At 40.1% G+C, this 18,806-nt stretch overlaps 1 protein-coding gene across 2 annotated transcripts; it reads right to left on the bottom strand.

The window, feature by feature from the left end:
* Positions 1 to 1,980: 1,980 nt before the first annotated feature.
* fam189b (family with sequence similarity 189 member B) lies at positions 1,981 to 16,986 on the bottom strand. Of its 2 annotated transcripts, XM_038284421.1 has the most exons (15): positions 16,791 to 16,986; positions 15,628 to 16,465; positions 15,475 to 15,531; positions 14,406 to 14,513; positions 14,132 to 14,248; positions 13,029 to 13,136; positions 12,714 to 12,874; positions 12,500 to 12,599; positions 9,243 to 9,315; positions 8,242 to 8,512; positions 7,793 to 8,142; positions 7,676 to 7,717; positions 4,767 to 4,942; positions 4,529 to 4,675; positions 1,981 to 4,440 (listed from the first exon to the last, which is right to left on the bottom strand). In XM_038284421.1, the coding sequence occupies exons 2-15, from the start codon at positions 15,859 to 15,861 to the stop codon at positions 4,201 to 4,203; spliced, it is 2,184 nt and encodes a 727-aa protein (XP_038140349.1). In that variant the 5' UTR covers positions 15,862 to 16,465; positions 16,791 to 16,986; the 3' UTR covers positions 1,981 to 4,200. The 2 variants fall into 2 exon arrangements, with proteins under 2 accessions (XP_038140349.1, XP_038140348.1); XM_038284420.1 differs by lacking the exon at positions 16,791 to 16,986 and having other exon boundaries at positions 15,628 to 16,592.
* Between the last annotated feature and the right edge of the window lie 1,820 nt (positions 16,987 to 18,806).

Raw genomic sequence — 18,806 nt, forward strand, 5'->3', positions numbered from 1 at the left:
ACCCTCTATGACCTTATTGGTTTGACTTAAGTGATAATAAAATGATGATTATATGAAATAAATCTGTCATTCCAATTTATCTTAATGACAGCATTTATTTATCATAAAGCTATTTTATAACATAAAACCTTCCTTAAAATTTCTAAAAGGGCCTTCCATGTTTGACATAAGATGATGTTATGAAATAAATATCTAAATCCAATTTCCTTTAGACCCCCTATTTTGAATCCAAGATCAGTAAATAATATTGAACTTTCATCACAATTTCCCTTTATGACCTCTTATATGTGACCTAAGATGATTTTATGACTTAAATATTTCATCCAAATGTCTTTAATGACCCCATATTGACAACCTAACATCAGTTGAAGAGATCAAACTTTAATTTTAAATTCCCTTCATTTGTTTAAAGTAAGACTACGTTATTGCATAAAACCTTTATTCCAATTTTCTTTAATGATCTCATGTGTCTACACACAATACCTTTATGAGACAAATCTTTAATTCAAATTTCCTTTTCATGACCTCATATGTTTAGCCTAACTTTCTAAGCCTAAATTCTTTTATTCCAATTTCATTCAAGGACCTCATATTTTTAACCTAACATCAAAATTTCATTCCAATTTCCCTTCTTAAAAAAAGAGATTACTGGACTTAAGTTAATTTAAGTGCAATTAAAGGGAGAGGGTGTATGAAAAATAAGTTTTACTTCATACCCCTTTTCAGACAATTTACATTAATCAATGTCGGTTCTCTGGCTGTATATACCGTCAGGTTTATTTGTGGAGGGTTTTGTTTCTATTTATGTTCAGGTGAATTTAGTTAGTTTGGGCATCGGTGTTTGGTTTGGTCTGATGTTAACCAGTCTCTTTTGGTTGATTAATTTATTGTTTTGTCAAAATTGTTTTCAATTATCTGAAATAAATTCCTTTTCATTCATTCAATAATTGTGGATTGAGCTAAGGACACATTGGCTTTTTGATGCAATACTTCAACCTAGATTATCCTTTTTCGAACTAGGATGTCCATGCTGGTTTGAATTAATGACGTCAAACCTTTATTCAAATTTATCTTTATGACCTAATTTCTTTAACTTAAAGGTATAGAGGACAATCTTTTTTTTTTCCGGGTGGATCATCTAAATAAGTTGTCCTCCTAATTGTCAATCATTCTTTTGATACATTTACGTAAGGCCGTTCTACGTTTTTCGCCCAGTTAGCTATCTTATTCTGCACATGCACACTTTCAGCCACATGTGTGATGAGCTATGGTTTCAGACATTCATTGAAGCTCACCTTTCTCACCACAGTTCTTTGAAAATGGCCCAGGGTCATACGAGAAAAATCCTCCACAATACCTTTAAGATTATTTTATGAAAGAAATCTTTCATTCCAAGTTCCTGAAATGACCCCATATTTTAAACCTTACATTGATAACATTGCAGTGGACTCACATCTGAGTGCGAGCCTAGTGACCATCTTAGAAGGGCTAAACATTAGCTTAGCAACTACAGAGGTAGACAGTACTCTCAGTAGATTTTTACACCTGGTTTAAGTCATACTGATTTATGAATACAAAAAAAAAAAAAATAACTTCTACCAATACATAAGAGCAGATATGATGAAAAATTAGCTCTAATCTGCCTTGGGAACAGAGCCAGGGTGGGGCGAAGCTACGGCTGACAGAGGCTTGTGGGAGCACGGCATAAGATGACTTCATATGTTTAACCTGTCTTTTTAATTGTCATTGTTGACCACAGAGATTTATTATAGGTTAGCCCTTTGATAAGTTATTTTGATCATAGTTTTTTTTTTGTGTGGAAACTTTCATTCAGATTGTCATTTGCACTCTACAGGGGATGCAAATAAATTTTTTTCCCCCAATAGTGATGTCCAACTAGACCAAAATGATACATTTAAATGCACTCCACAATTACTTAGTCACAACTTTTGTCTTTCATAATATTTCAACATCAGTGACTCATTTTTTGTTTTGTTTTATTATTTATTTCATATATTAAATACATAACTTGCATTGAAAGTTTAACTATCAACACTGTTTAAATTTTCAAATTGGAGTCCTATTTAATGTACATTTATCATTCAGGGTGAAGCACTTTGTAAAAGGGGGCCTAAAATTATGTAGATTCAAATAGAAAAGAAAATGCAAGAAGCAAATCTCCGTGCCTTTCTCAACGTGTTTTTGTGTTTACTATTGTAGATGCATGAGTGTAAATGTTAACAAGCATGTACATACTTGTCTTTTTACAAAATGTGCCTTTAGTGATCTTATTGTGAATCAAGAGAAAAGCTCCCTTCAAAATCCAGTCTGACTTAAATGTCTTAATGACCTTCTAATGTTTTTTTTTCATCATTAAATCATCTTTAAACAACCACTGTACAGCTGAATGTGCCAACACAAGGTGTGTATCCCGAACCAAATGATATATTTAGAGCGTCTCAAACAAGTACACACGTTTTATATTACAAGGTTCAGACTTTTCCATTCAAGGTCTTTTATGTTATTTCAAAAAGTAAGACCCAGAGGTGAGTGTGGAGCCACCTGACAGGATACATTGTCCCTAACCTCAAGTAGCATTTCAGGTAGCTGCATAACAGGTCCCTTGTGCAGCAGGGGAAACTGAATAAAGAAGCAAACATGCAGATAAAGACATTCAGAGCACTTGTTACTTAGTTACACGGACAGGCAGAATCAAATGCACAAGGTTCCCACTGTATCACAGCTGTAGCAAAAACATGCACATTTGTGTGTGCGGTCATCACACGCAGGGGATACATGTCAACGACTGGAGTCGTGTCTATGGTGAGTCAGCGTCACCATAAGGAATGCTGGCTGCTTTATTATGGCCTTTATTAACGCCTCCAGGTTGGTGAAAAAAAAATGCTGATTGAGGATCTTTTATGACAGTTTTTTGTCCTCAGGTGCAACTTCATTGATATATCTTACAGTTTAGTCATCAGACTTGGTGTCGCAGTAATTATATAGAGGTTTACAAAAGTATCAATACCCCATCAAATCTTTCACCTGTTCTGGCATTTATCTTTAATATATATTAATGGTATTTGAATTGCCAGATCAACTCTAAGTAAGGAAAGTAAAAATTTGTACCTGGAAGAATGAGCAAAAAATATACTGTTGGAAATGGATTAGGGTGAGGAAAAATTATCCAACTTAATAAGAGGGTGAATAATATAATAATATGAAGCTTCAGCAGGAAAGTGATCTAAATATAAAGCTTAGTAGTGGCCTCCTGGTTAGGGCATTGCGCTTGGAATCCAGACATTCTGAGTTCAAGCCCCACTCCTACAGACTACAACTCTGGGTCCCTGAGCAAAGACCCCTCCCCCACACTGTTCCCCGGGTGCCGCACAATTGCAGCCCACTGCTCACCATAGGGATGGGTTAAATGTAGAGAGTTCATTTCGTTGCTCTGTACTTGTGACAGTGTCATGATAATAAAAGCTGGGGAAAAAAGTTAATATAAGGCCAGATATAATTTGTTTGGATTGAAGACTATTGTTGTGTTAGAATGGTCCAGTCAAAGGCCAGCCTGAAACCCAAATGAGAATCTGTCGAATGACTTAAAAGTTGCTTTTTACAGTTTGTTCCTATCCATTCTGACTCAGATTGGAATGCTTTCCAAAAAATCAAAAGAGGGCTGCAATCAGAGTAAAGTGGGTTCCAACAAAGTGCTGCTTTTGGTCCTCTGATTATAAATAAACAACATAGTTTAAATGTAAATCTAAGGGAAAAAGTCACTTGAGTTATCCCGGGGTATGAATACCTTTGCAAGACACTGTGTTATGCTGACTCTGCTTCTGGTGGCCTTTCTGTTAATACATATGGAAGACAAAACGGGGATTTCCTCAGTCTTTCCACCTTAGTGATGTAGGGATATAACATCAAATTTAAAACAAAAGATGAGAAATAAATTGCAACCCACTATTTTGCAAGAGGCTTATTGAATCGATAGTGGTCCTTCTCTTTTGATCATTTTTGTCCTTCTTGGTTAAGTAAGCTGCAGCTCATGTAAAGTCAATTTGCAGTACTACTGAAGTAAACCCCGAAGGGTAGGTGAGGAAGAGAAAAATGAGGGGAGGTTTGAAAAATTAACTCTGAATGTTTTCACTTATGCAAGATCTTGGCGTGTTGTCATCCTCTTTGGTCCTTCTTTACTTGTCACAGTGCAGACTCAGAGTAGAGCGCTCCTGATGACCCATGTGGTGGATGAGGCGTCATTAGTCTGCGTAACGACGAAGTGGAGGAGCTTAGATCTCCGCAGCTGCGCAGGTGGATGCCCTCTGGCGTCCGGCTGCTGTGTTGCCGGTTGTGCCGGCTGTCGCTATGGGAATGGTGATGTCCACGGCGATGAGGGTGATGGGAGGGTCCTCGGCTAGTGCTCCAAAGGCTCCGTGTTACCTGGAGGTGATTTAATGACACTGTAGGTGAGACAAAGCCTGCAGATGCTGAACGAGTGCTGAAAATGAGGGGAGTCTAAGTGTCATACTTGTTCAGAGGGGAGGTGGTCAGGGCCAGCTGCCTCTACTCCACTTCTCCTCTTAGACCCCTGTCCTGTGTTCGCACCATGTTCAGAGGACAGTGCTAGGTTACGTTTGGAGCGCTGCAAGAAGCGGGCAACCAGAACCCGGGTAACCTGAAAGAAAAGCAAGAGAAGTAATACCAAACTTGATTTGATTAATAATAAGTTCTCCAGTCCTTTGTAATGTAAGTGATATCTGGTGTACCTTTAGGTCTCCTAGAGAGCGGTGGTAGTCTTTAGGTATATGTATAGGTGAGGTGGGTGCAGGTTTAGGTGGGATTTGCACCTCTGTGGCTGCTGACTTATTGCCGCCTTTACTTGGCAAAGCTGCGGCAGGAGTCATAGGAGAGGGAGGCAACAAGCATGCCTCGGAAGATGGAGCTTTAAATAAAAATCAGATATTTATTTTTATTTATTAGGTTCCACACTCAGTATTCACTCACCTGCAAATTTAATTCAATTTAGCTTATTTATATAATGCCAATTCACAATACATGTCATCTCAAGGCACTTTACAGAGACACCCAGATCATACAAATTGATTCAAAGTTTTATATCTAAGGAAAACCAGTTGATTGCATCGAATAATTGACTCAAAGGCAATGCCTCACGCCCAGCATGCTTGCCAAACAGGAGCAGACCAGATGAAGCTACTATGAAGAAAAACAAGCAGAGTGAGCATAATATTAGAGATTGATCTAACAAATTCTGCAGAGTGGGAGAATAGAGATGGACTGAAGCAGAATGACGAAAAAGGTTCCTATGTCCTCCAGCAGTCTAAGCCTATAGCAGCATAATTATAGAGATAGCACTGGATAACCTGAGCCACTTTTAGTATAAGCTTTATCAAAAAGGAAAGTTTTCAACCTAATCTTAAAAGTAGACAGAGTGTCTGCCTCACAGACTAAAACTGGTAGTTGGTTCCACAGGAGAGGAGCCTGATAACTAAAAGATCTGCCTCCCTACTTCTACTGAACCACTAGTAAACCAGCAGATTGAGAGCAAAGCACTCTTTTAGGAACACAAGGAACAATCATTTATCAGGTAGACCAGTTCAATAGCTTGTTAAAACTTTGGTAAAACATCCAAACACATCGCAAGAACTTACAGAGTTAAGGCTTACAGTCATTGTTAAGATCACTTGCTGTGGTTCAAACCTTAAAAATGGCAAGAAATGGGATTTAAGGAAATATTAACTTGGTATGGTTGTTGATACCAGACTGGTAGGTCTGAGCATTACTTAAAACGCTGATTGACGAGGAATTTCACTTGAAAACTTAGAGTAACTCAAGCTACAGTAACTGAAAAAGGTCTATCTAAGAACAAAAAAAAAGTGCAATTAGAAAGACATAGTAAATAAAGGAGTGGTTTTGCAGGTGTGGACCACAGATCACTTCTCAGTACCTGTGCTTTCTGGCTGATGTTCTGGTCACTTTTAAGTGTTGGTGGTGCTTTCACACTCATGGTAGCATGAGTCTCTACAATCCATACAAGTGGCTCAGGTAGTGCAGCTCATCCAGGGTGCCACATCAATGCAAGCTGTGACAGGAAGGTTTGTTGTGTCTGTCAGCGTAATGTCCAGAGGCTGGAAGTGCTACCAGGAGACATGGAGGAGGGCAGCAACCCAGCAGCAGGACCACTATCTCTGCCTTTCTGCAAGGAGGAACAGGAGGGGCACTGCCAGAGCCGTAAAAACTGACCTTCAGAAGGCCACAAATGTGCTTGTGTCAGCACAAACGTTTTAAAAAACGACTTCATGAGGATGGTATGAGGGCCCATCATCCACATATGTCTCACAGCCCAACACTATGCAGCACGGTTGACTTGCCAGAGAACACTAGGATTATGCTCTTCATGGAGGAAAGCAGGTTCCCACTGAGCACATGTGACAGATGTGAGAGAGTCTGGAGGCAAAGTAGAGAGCAATCTCCTGCTTGCATCATCCTTCAGCATGACCAGTTTGGCAGTGGGTCAATAATGGTGTGGGGTGCCACTTTGCTGGGCTTAGATGACATTTGGTTGTCAGCACATTCAACTTTGCACAAAACAAAGTATTCAGTAAGAATAGTTAATTAATTCAGATCTAGGATGTGTTATTTGAGTGTTCCCTTTATTTTATTTTTTTTGAGCAGTGTAAATCCTGAACCAGTTTGAAGCAATAACATATTTAGAAGAAGGAAAAGACACAAAGAAATCAGTTTTAAAGGTTAATATAAATATTGAAGAGAAACAAATCTTCCACACTATCAATAAAATTCAGTGTAATATATTATAAATAAAAAGCTAGATAAAACAACACAAGTATTTAAATGAAGTGGATTTTTTTCTGTGCTACAATGTTACCATCTAGTGTTACAATGCAAAAGTCACATGTCTTAAGACAGGTCATGAATTTAGGCCACTTAGAGTTAAGACCTGGTTTTAGCAAAGACTCCTAGTGATTGAAAGGCTTCCTGTAACCCCTTGCTCACACTGGCTCCGGTGCGGTTACCGAGCCGACGGAGACCGCAACTCCCGCACACCCCCTCTCACACCGCCCTTTTGACTACGGTGCGGTGCGGCTCTGCGGCTCCGGCAACAGGTCCGGAGATTTAACAGAAGTTCACTCGAGTTAACGTAACTTCACGCAATAACACAGCCCAAATAAGGATATTTGCGAGAGCTCTTTGCGGAGGGCTCCGGCACGCCGCAAGGATAGCTTTCTTGCGGAATTTTCTGCAGCGCCGGAGTGTCTCGGTAACCGCAGCCGGACAGCTCATCAGCCGGTGAGAGAGGTTTACGTCTTTTTAATGACTTGGAATCACTGCGGCGCCGCACCCACCGCACCGCAACGGTAAGACCGGAGTCGGTGTGAGCCTGGGGTAAGTCATTAATTTAAGACGGATGTTGCTGTATAAAAGACTGCAATTAGAAAATATAATAGGAACTATGATAGATCATTGGGTAACTCCTGAAGTTATTGTAAATTGGTCCAGTGTTTTATTTTCTAAAGTAACACTTTATCTCTTCTATTCTTAAAAAAAAAAAAAGATTTTAGACCAAGTCACTGAGTGACCGTACACTTGGCAAAAAGCCCGGAAAATCTCCAAGATTTTTAGGATTTAAGGCTCTTACCCGCGTCTGTAGATACTTTGCTCCCCCCAGATCCAAAGTCAACTGGAACACAAAAGGTGATATTATTCAAGCACTGTAAAACTAATAGAAACGTACATCTTGTGGTTGTGGTCTCACCAGTGTCTGTCGAAGAGCCGAGGCCTGGCTCACTGTGCGACCTCACAAGACGTAAAAAGCCTTCTCTCTGTCTTCTAACAGTCCCGCCATTTTTTTCACTCCTCTCAGCCTTTCGTCGAAGGTAAAGGAGTCCATGGGGAGGGCGTAGTCTGTTTTCATGCTCACTGTTTGCCGAGGATGTTGAAGGAGGCATAACATAGGTTGCTGGGACATGATCTTGGTCTGAGGGGTCGGTGAGGTTCACTTGAATCTCTGGATTGAGCTGTTCCTGTTGATTAGGAGAATTTCCTATTGCTTCAAGCTGGGAACAGCTACTGGCAAACATAGCCTGGCGGTGAAGCACTGGAGACCTGGCCAAAAGATGGAGAGTGTTAAATTTTTACCTACAGGTTACCAAGGCAGAGTCATAGCAATTTCTTTTTCATTTCCAGCATAGTTTTTGTGCTCACCTATATGTGTTGGTGGCTGTGCTAGGTGAGGAGCAGGAATTAGACCTTTCCCCTCTCAGGAACCGCCTGGCCCTTGGTCCTCCTGCTAGCGGACTCTCTGGCGTATGATACTGTGGACCACGGAACATTGCATCCCCCCGGTCAGCACCTGTCCTGTTGCCCCCATGTGTCCTGATCCCAACCTCCATTAAACAGGAGTCCTCAGAAGGGGAGGAATCATCAGGGATGTCCACAATCTCGGACATCAACAGAGATCCACTATCCATAGATACTAACAAGAAAAAAATGTTTTCAGTACTGTTAAACAAGATTCATGTCTGTACAGTGCAAGATCTCATTTTTTTTAAATCCTGAAATATCTGTCAGCTTTTCTAGTAAGACCTTTCCACATTTTCACAGCTTACGGTAGCTTAAGTAGCTAAAGCATAGTTTGGGTTAAAAAGGTTAGAAAGGACTAAAATAATTTATATTATAACGGAGACATAACGAACACTCAACAATAGCTGGTGAAAATGTGGGACCATTGACCAACGTTATTTGCCTCACCTGCAAATCAGATGATTGTAAAACGTCAACCAATACTTTGTGGGATCATCTTGTATAGTTTAAACTGCATGCAAATTTACTGGGTTCCCAGAACAATTTAAGAAAATAGGTGTTGTACTATAGATAGAACAACTTTGCAAAAGATTTATAAGTCAATGTTTCCCCATAATCGTGCACTGTAATACTAATGTGCAAACATTTAAGAGTTATTGCATATACATAAGAATGATATGAGTTTGTAGCTTAGTTTGTTTCAGTTTTCAGATGTGTTTTTAATTCCAACTGTTGCTGGATGTTCTTTATACCTGTACTTTTAGTCTAGTAAGAGACATTTCTAGTTGATCATGTTCTTTTACATTTTTGATTTGTTAGAATCCATAAGAGTTCCTAAACTGGGTGGTTTACATAGTAAAACATGACACAACGTATGGACAAATGTGGATTTCTTTTGGCACCTTCTCCACTGAAGGCTGTAGAAGTTCCTCTCTCTCCAGAAAGCTCCGTACCCTGGCCATCAAATACGGTTGCCTTGACAATCAAAGGAGACAAGAATCAGCACAGTCAAAGGAGGCATTACACAACATCAGCAAATATGCTGTGCCCATCGAGTCAAATCTCCCATAACTCTAAATATCTGAATGTAGTGCTCTCCAAAAAGCAAATGCATAAAATAATTTTCTCATTAAAAGTGAGAAGATTAGATTAATATTTAGGGCCTGCAAAAACTCTGCAAATAAATAGTACTGTGACTTCCCTCACAGCTTAACTGATTTTATCATTCTTTTTGTTTTTAGGTTTTACTGTTTGTTTGTTTTTTTAGATAATTTCTAGAATCTACTGGCTATTTTCAAGAAATTATCTTTCTTATGAAGTGAATTATAAGTCGTCTTTAACAATTAACGTTACTTTCTCACATCTCAGGAAAGTGCATTATGGAAAATCCAGGAAAACACATAATACACTGCAGAAAAGTGCCAGATAATGTCCTAAAGGCATGTGTGATATTCCTGAAAAGTCCAATAAGTTCTTGCAAAGTTTGTTAGGATCTCTGGGTTCTTGCCATTTTTCTGGTGTGAGTCAGCTTCATGTCACAGAGAATACCTTTGCTGGTGGCTGGCAGCAACCCTTAGTTGCTGCACAGCTGAGAACATTTGTCAATCAAGCTAGCTAGCGTGTATATAAGGAGGCAAAGGGTCATCTTTTTTCGTTTACCCCTGATAACTACCAGTGAACCTCAGTTAATCCCAAATCTTCGTGGAAAAGGTCTCACCTGTATGCAGCAATTCTCAACCTTCATCACTTGCCTGCCCATTCTCCAAAACGACATCACTTGCAAATGCCAACACTCTAGGAGCTCACTTACACTCACCTGGACAATTTGCACAGCCTACTGAATGAAATACTTACTGATCCAAGCAACCTCTCCTTCATCTTTCACCTAAGCCAAATCAATCAATCATCAGTTGTCATCAACCAACTCCTTCCATACCAGTCTTCTTTCTCCAGTCAGACCAACCAAAAAGTTCCAACTAACTTTCTGTAGTCCCCGCTTCCAGATTCTTGTTTGCTTTTTATAAATAAAACATTGAAATTAACTGGTTCTCCATGTGATTCTGCATCTGGGTCAAAATACTACATCTGGAAAAGATGTAGGAGCCACCTCAGCTTGCTCCTCTCGATGTTGAGGAGAAGCCGCTCAACTCTGAGACTCTTTTGAATGACTGAGCTTCTCTCCTTATCTCTAAGGGTGTGACCGGCTACCCTGCAGAAAAAGCACATTTTAGCTGCCACTATCTGGGATCTTGTTCTTTCAGTCATGATCCAGATTTGATGACCATAAAGTAAAGCTAGGAAAACTGAGCGACCAGTAAATCGAGAGTTTTACCTTTTAGCTCAGCTCTCTCCTCATCACAAGACCAGTGCTGCTTCCGCATAATAGCAGCAGCCACACTGATCCGTCTATCAATCTCTCACCTCATTCTCCTCTCATTCCTGAACATGACTTGAAGAACCTTGAACTCCTCCAGCCAAATTTTCCTGGTAAAGAGTCGTGGCCTCAGACTTAGTAGAGCTGATTCTCATCCCAGCCACTTCAACCTCAGCTGCAAACCACCCCATTACATGCTATAGGTCTTGGTAGGTCGGAACCAGCAGAACCACGCAGCTTGCAAAAAGCTTGAGTGAAATCTGCTTGTCAGCAAACAAGAACCCCTCCAGCCTTTGACTGCACCTTTAAATCCTGTCCATTTAACTTATTAACAGCACCGGTGACAGAGGGCAGCCCTGCCAATCAAACATTCACTGTGAATGAGTAAGGCTTAATGCTGACAATACGGACCAAACTCCTGCTTACCGTGTACAGAGACCAGATGGCCCATAGTAAAGAGCCCTGATTTCGTACTCCTGGAGTGCCCCCCACATGGTACCACAAGGGACATAGTTGAATGCCTTCTCCAGGGCCACAAAACATATCCAGACCCTTTAAGCAAACTCCCAAGCACTCACAAGCACCCTACAGAGAGTGTAGAGCTGGTCCATTCTCAGTGCTCCCCACCACTAGTTAAAACTCAAGAAGCCTCTTGGATGAGAGTTGAAACATATTTTAAAAAACTTCACGTCCAGTTGCCTAGACAATTTTTGTTTAAGCTTGACCATGACCTAGATGACTGAGAATCTTCACAGTCATGTCCAGTCCAGTGTTCCACAGTTGGGACCAAAACCATCCTGCTCCGCCAGAAGCCAAGGTTTGGCAATCAGCTGGACATTTCTCTCCAGTACCCTGGCTTAGGCCTTCTGGGGAGGCTGAGAAGTGTAAACCCCACTATGGTTGGAACACAATCTCTGGCCTCCCCTCTTATGCAGGAGAACCACCACCCCAGTCTTGTAGTCTAGGGGCCCTGTCCCACACATCCACACAATGATGTAGAGTCATGTCAGCAAAAATAGCTTAACAATAGCCAGGGATCTGAAGTACCCAGGGTCAATCTCATCCACTCCTGAAGCCTTGCCACCTTGGAGTTTTTGACCACCTCAGTGACTCCATGTCTCTTTACCCATGACTGAGGGTGTATCAGCCAGTTTGAGGAGATCCTGACAGTATTGCTTCCATGATCCGACAATGTGCTTTTCCAGTTCAGCAGCATCTCACTCTCATTGAAAGCATTGTTAGGAAAGCACCACTTCCCCCTTTAGAGAAGCTGGACAGCTTGCCAGAAATTCTTCTGGACCACCTGATACCATTTCTCCATGGCCTCTCCAAACTCCTTCCAGTGAACACACGGGCAGCGGCATGCTTGCTCTCATGATACCTATTTGCTATGTCAGAGTCCCACAAGCCAACCAGGCTCAATAGGACTCCTTGATAGCATCCCTTACTGCTAGTTCCCAGCACCAGGTTTAGTGATTGGCGTTGTGGCAGGTGTTTCAGATATTACAGCCACAGCTACTGGCAGCTGCATCTACAGTGGAGGCAGAGAACATGGTCCACATGGCTATATGTGGAGGTGAGCCCGACTATTTCCCGACTATTTCTTGCCAGTATCACTCCACCTTCCTCACAAGCTGAGGCTCTGTCATTGAATATATGGCTTTCATTTATTCATTTTGATAGTATTTTAATTTATTATTGATTCATAATAACAAATAAATAATCCATAATAGGAGTAATCCTGACCTACGTTTTGGATGACATTGTGCATACCCAGATGCTCACCTGGCTGGCAGCTCTTTGGCCCATCACAGCTTCATAAGGAGGGGGGCAGTCAGTCGGGTATAATGGAACAGGACTCTCCATAGAGCCATTATAGGTGATGCTAGATGTTGATACAAAAATTTCATCCACTCATTATCAGTGTGTGCAATGTTACAAAATGGCTATCGTATAGTGCACAGTGCAAAACAATACATTTCACAACTGTAATTAGTACCTTTGAGCATCTGTCTCTGAGCTGCAGGTGTATTCAGGAGGATAGTAGGGGGGTGGAGGGATTGGGGGGACAAACTCCTCAAAGTCCATGATGTTTGTGAGGAAGGCATCTTGTGGAGTGGTGCATTCTGGGTTGACAGACCGGGAGCGATGAGGGGCAAGCTAAGCAGAAGCCACAGGAGATGCATTAAGTTTTTTTTGTGTTTAAAACTGATACCCTGAACTCTAGCTTCATTTCTTAGCTGATCAGCACAATACCTGCGTCATAACAAAAAAGGATCACACTTAAAATGAAAAGTGCTGCGCCTGCACTCACCAGGTGCACGAGGTCCAGGGAGAATATGTGGATACTGCAAGTCACAGTCGACAGCGTACAAATTATGGTGGAGAGAATGCTGAGACCACATGCACTGAACAAAAGATCCTGGGGAGAAATAGGAATTACGAATAAAACCTCAACAACAACCTTTTATGAGTGATTTTTCTGACATGTAACATTTTAGCTCACAGTTGTTTCCTATGAATAACTTAATACAAAATTATCAATAAATGTTTGTAGCTTTGGTAAATATGTTTAATTAAACCTTAAAATAATCTTATTTTGGAAATTAGGACTTTAACTGGAACTGCAAGCTTTGGTCAGGTGACACCAAGTATTTCTTCAACAAGCAGTCCACGTTTGTCTGTTCTGAAACAAAGGAGGAAAATGTGGAAAAACATCTCATGGCACATGCCAAGTATGGTGAGGGATCTGTATGCTATGGGCCTTTTATCTTCCAGAGGTTTTTCGCATATTGACAGAGTGCATAGCAACACCCTGATACTGGTATATACAGATCTTTTTATTATATTTTTTTATAATAAATAATGCCAGATTTTATAAGGTCATAATGTATATAGAGAAATGTCAAAATCATCAACAGTGGCTAGACCTTTTAGGTAGATAATATCAGAGGATAAGAACAGTTTTTACATGTAAGCAGTAGCCGATCGCCCAAAATCAAGGAAATCTGGGCCTATCAGTAAGTGCATCTGTGCTGTTTGCTTCTGACAAAAACAAAAAAGTGGTTTTCAATATGTTATTTAGGAAGATATCGACCCCAAAAGTATGGCAATATCTGCATAGAAATTCTTGGCCAAACACTAGATTACCTGTTTTTTGTTGTTATTTTTAAGATAATCTAATAGGAGGCTGGAACCAGAAAATGCAGGAGGTTGAATAATCTAGACAATGTCCGCAAAGAGATCCGTATCTCCACATGATCCGATATTGTCATATGTTCTCTATGATTAAATTATGTCTTTTCTTCACTGAAATATAACTTTTGACAAGCCAAAGTTTAACTTATTGGAACTTAGACGAACTGATTGGCACCCACCCCTGTAGGTGCTAATAAGTAAAGGGTGCCCTGTGCTTACCTTTAATTGATGTCTGACTGAGTGACAGTCCACATTTAGGGAAAGAACCAGGGTATCCTCATCCCCCATGGAGCAAGGCTTTGTGTTTGCACAACACACACACACACCATTCTCCACCTACACACATTATCATACAGAGTGAATTGCAGTGAAGCACTGATCTATGCTCTTTCACATTATTCAAGTTATTCCTGGCACATTCGGGATGCATCTGCTCAGAAGGACATTTTAGCGAAAGGAGGGCTAAAGGTAGAATACATCAATGCAGACATACCTTGCAGGTGAGCATAGACTTGACCATCTGTGCATTCTGACAGGAGAGCATTGAGCCGGCCAGGCTGAGGATCACACAGACTGCAGACAGCAACATGAACAGCGACACCTGTGGAGGGATGCAGAGGCCATGCTTAATTTAGAAAGGTTATTAAAACTATCTGCAGGCAAACATGGAGAACAGATGACTGTGAAGGACACAGAAGTAGATGTTTTGTTTATATTATAGGAAAGGACAAAATAATCAGTGAAATAATAAAGAACAAATTCAAGCAGCTGAAATGTTAGCAGTATGACAGCAGATGGCAGCTTTTAAAATGACAAAATAATAAATCTAAATTCATAATAAGATCTTTCACATATGTAAACAGGAGGATTTTAACATGAGGATAAATGATCTTGCATGAAGAACATATTAATCATCATGCAAATTTGCATTTTTGCAAGTTTTTATGCATCTGAAATGGAAAATGCAGATGTCATATTGCAACTTCAAACTTTCATGGGTTTTATTTAATTGTTTTTTTTTTGTTTTGTTTTTTTTACCAACACAAAGATGAGCTTTATATATTATTCCTAAAATATTTGACTATTAAATGATTTTGTACTTTCTGCTTTTTTGTGTTCACATGTGACTAATATTAATGTCCCTTTGGGATTAACAAAGTATAAATTCTCCATCTATCTATTTACAATTGTGAAAAAAAGGAAAATTATTGGAAATTTTAAACCCCTTTTCTAAATGTTCTTGTTTTGCAATACAATTTAGATCCATAAATGAGGAAACTTTATTAAAATAGGGTGACATCTGAAGGCAATATGCTTCTCTTGAATTTCTGGGTATCAGATTAAAAGTGACTGAATATAAATGTTACCTACTTCTAATTTCATTTGCAAAATAAATGTAATACATTTTTCTTCCCCTTTACAATGATAAATTTCTTATAATTTTTATTTTTTGCAGAAAACGTGTTAAAATACGTGGTTGCAATGAGAAGAAGGAATAGCCCACATGTATTCATTACCTTGCGATCATGAAAAATAAATAAAAAATGTAGTGAAAAACATACCACCAGTGTTAGAGGTCTTCTCCATGAGATTATTCCTACTACCCCTGATGCCACCACCTATACAGCACAGATACATAAAAAGAAAAAAAAACCCATACAATTTACAGTCAATCTGGTTTTATTTTGAAATAAGCATCAGTCAATTGTACTCACAAAGAAGCCAGCCCAGAACGGACAAGACTGCCTCACGCGTGCAGACGAGGTGAAGGCCATGCTGGTAAAGGAGAAGGCCAGGACCATGGCTCCTAGTCCCAGGTGGCACAGACCAAGGTAGAGAAGCAAACGGGCCCCACCGGGACCCCTCCCTGACATGCCTCTGCGGCTGTCAGACCAACCGCGAGATCCAGAGGCTGAGGCCACACTGCTGGAGTCTGAAGGTGAAGGCATGCTTTGCTTGTCTATATGGATGTGTGTGTGTATGAAGAGGCTGGGAGATGTTTATTGTGCACAACTAGTGTGGGTTAAACCACAGAAAAGCAGAGCATGGAAGGAGCAGAGGTGAATGCTGGCATAACTGTGTGTCAATTCATTCCTTAAACCGCTTTGAGTTGCAAATCCAGTCTGGTCAGTTAGTCCAAGAACTTGGTCAGCAGAAAGCTGAGAATCAAGCACCCCCCTTCCAACTCACTTCAGCTGATGTTATAACCCTGCTGCTAAGACTGATGCAGTCCTCTTTAATTCACACAGCACATTGAGAACAGATTTGATTGTCCAGTCAAAGTAAACCTTAAGTGCACCAAAGAGCCTGTTTTAAATATTCCCTTTTTTAATCATTTGCTTTTACCTTCCTCCCTCCTCCCCTCCTGCTCTCCTCTACCTCTCCCTCCTCTCGGCCCATGTGGCATTGCGGTATAACCGGGGCCCCTAGCAGGCCGCGGGTTCTTCCACCGTCCCAAAGGAAGCGGCCAATGATCGCTCGCTGATTTGCGCTCCCTGCAGCATCGCGCTCCCGCTCATCAGGACCTATTTGGCGATCTGAGAGCAGCTCATCCTATCAGAGGAAATGGATACCAAAATGAACAGAGGATGACATCGGTCCGTCCGGAAAGTGGTCAAAATATTGCGACTTCGAGATCAACACTATTATCCAGTTACAGATGTTCTAACTGCAAAAAATTAAATTAGCCTAAATTAAAATGCCAGGTTGAATCGGATGATCTTCTCTTGGATAGAAAAATTATTAATTTATAACTTCATCTCTGAGCTTTTACGACGGTCCATTCCTTCTCCTCCGCTTTTTATCCTCCCCGCAGTCACGCGGGTATCCCGTACAGTCCGTGTTTTTGGTGTGCGTGTGCGTGTGTGTGTGCGTTTACCTTTCTCCCTCCCACCAAGCCTCACATCGACATCACTATGAACTATGCACAAATATCACATTACTATATCCTTGTTCATCTTCATCAATCCTTCTTCAGCTCATTCTCTCGACACATCCCTCTGTCAACACTTCAGGGAAATAATTGCATTTGCAATCCTTAAAGCTGCTCCGCATGCGTGGTGATGACACGGCACGCAAAACGTGCGGTCAGCTCCGGAGATGCGGCAGCTCGTACGCGCGCAGTCATAACGGTGGTGCTGATGCTGGGGAGGAGGGGCGGCTGCCATGGCGACAGGCTCCAAGTCCTTCTGCAGCAGCTTCACGTAGAAGAACAGCCTATCAATCCTGTTTGCGGCTCACCTTAACTGTTTGCTCATATTTTTAGAAAACACCAAATAAATATTGCTATCATTTCTCAATAAAAACTACAAGTGTTTGATGTTATTGATCCAACCAAATACAGTGCATCACCATCTTATTATTTATTGTGAACATATTTTCCTTTATCCGCTTTGCAAACTCTAAGAACTGATATGTTGTTGTATGCTTTATGTAACTCAGATAACTGCGTTTTCATGCTGAACATAAGCCGGTTAAAATACATTTAAATTAATAAGAAGATATGTTGAGACAACTTAAAATAAAGTAAAGATTTCACCATAATCCTGTCACCTAATATTGAACAGGTGTTTATGCTTTTGCTTCCCAAATAACACATGAATTTGGACTACTGCTTGTTTATTGGTCAGATGAATACTTAAAAGGTTGCCTTTTATGCTGAAAATACACAGGTTTCATTGAATTTTAATAACATATTTTAATTAAACTAAATTAGCTATTCAACTTAACCTATATGTCCTTGTTACAGTCGCAATCATGAATGTGTTTTATCGGAATTTTATGTGATAGTGAAAAAAAGCGAGTCATTCAGTGGAAAACAGAAATAGCAGGACAAATCTAGGTTTGGACTTAGATCCCAACGAGTTAAAAATCAGTTTGCTTTATCCAAGTTAAGCTTCCATATACAAACTTTTATTAAAAATGTTTATTAAACATCTATTATTAAAACTTGCATTACTGAGTATTTTTTCAGTTTTATTTTTAAAGAGTGATATTCTGAGAAAAATTAAGATTTATAAATGCTTCATGGCACTGTAATTCAATGAAATACATCCACTTTGCATGAAAAGTAAGAAAGCTGGGCCTTTCAATCCTATTTAGAAGTTTATTAAAACAACATTTTGCACAATCTATTCAAGGAAGTAGTAGAAAACATCAAAGCATCTGAAAACAATTATAATCAGAAGCACTTATAATTGTATTTAACTTCTATTTATGGAAAATCAGGTTTTTACAGTACTTCCAATAGACCAATTCTGGCTTAACAAATAATCCAAAAATGAACTCTGGTCTGTAGGCAAAACAAAAAAAAAAAGGAAAAAAAAAACACAAGCTGCCATAATTAGCACCTGCAGAGAGGAGTGATTTTCAGCTTTTTAAAACTTGCCTAAACAGGAAGACAGTAATGTTGGTAATGTGCGGTAGCATTCAGGCACTTCAGATAAAAGGCAGACCCATTTAACATCAATCCACTGTGGGAGGCATGAATGCTCCGCTCCTTCCTTCTTAGTTATTAACACTCACCCTTTTCCCATCTCTTCCTAAACTTCTCAGATTGCACTCCTTAATCTGTTTGATATTATCCACATTCTTCATCAGTCTACTAAAACAGGCATGTTTTCCAATCAGCTTGTGGTTTGATTCCATTTGTGGGACATATTTATATGGTGAGAGATTTAAAAATGCACTGAGCATAACAGGACGCTGTCAAGATCGTTAGCATTTAATGACACTCTCTCATTGATTGTTAAATGTGCTGAACATTCTGCAGTCATTTAGTTCTGAGGAAGTAAACAATATGGAAATGTTGAATTTTTCTATTGCGTACTCGCATGGCCAAATTATTGCAAACAGTCATCAGGTTAGGGGGATTATAGACTGCTCATGGAAATAG

This window comes from Cyprinodon tularosa, unplaced genomic scaffold (assembly GCF_016077235.1).
Source record: "Cyprinodon tularosa strain WSP-4 unplaced genomic scaffold, ASM1607723v1 ctg2, whole genome shotgun sequence".
Lineage (NCBI taxonomy): Eukaryota > Metazoa > Chordata > Actinopteri > Cyprinodontiformes > Cyprinodontidae > Cyprinodon > Cyprinodon tularosa.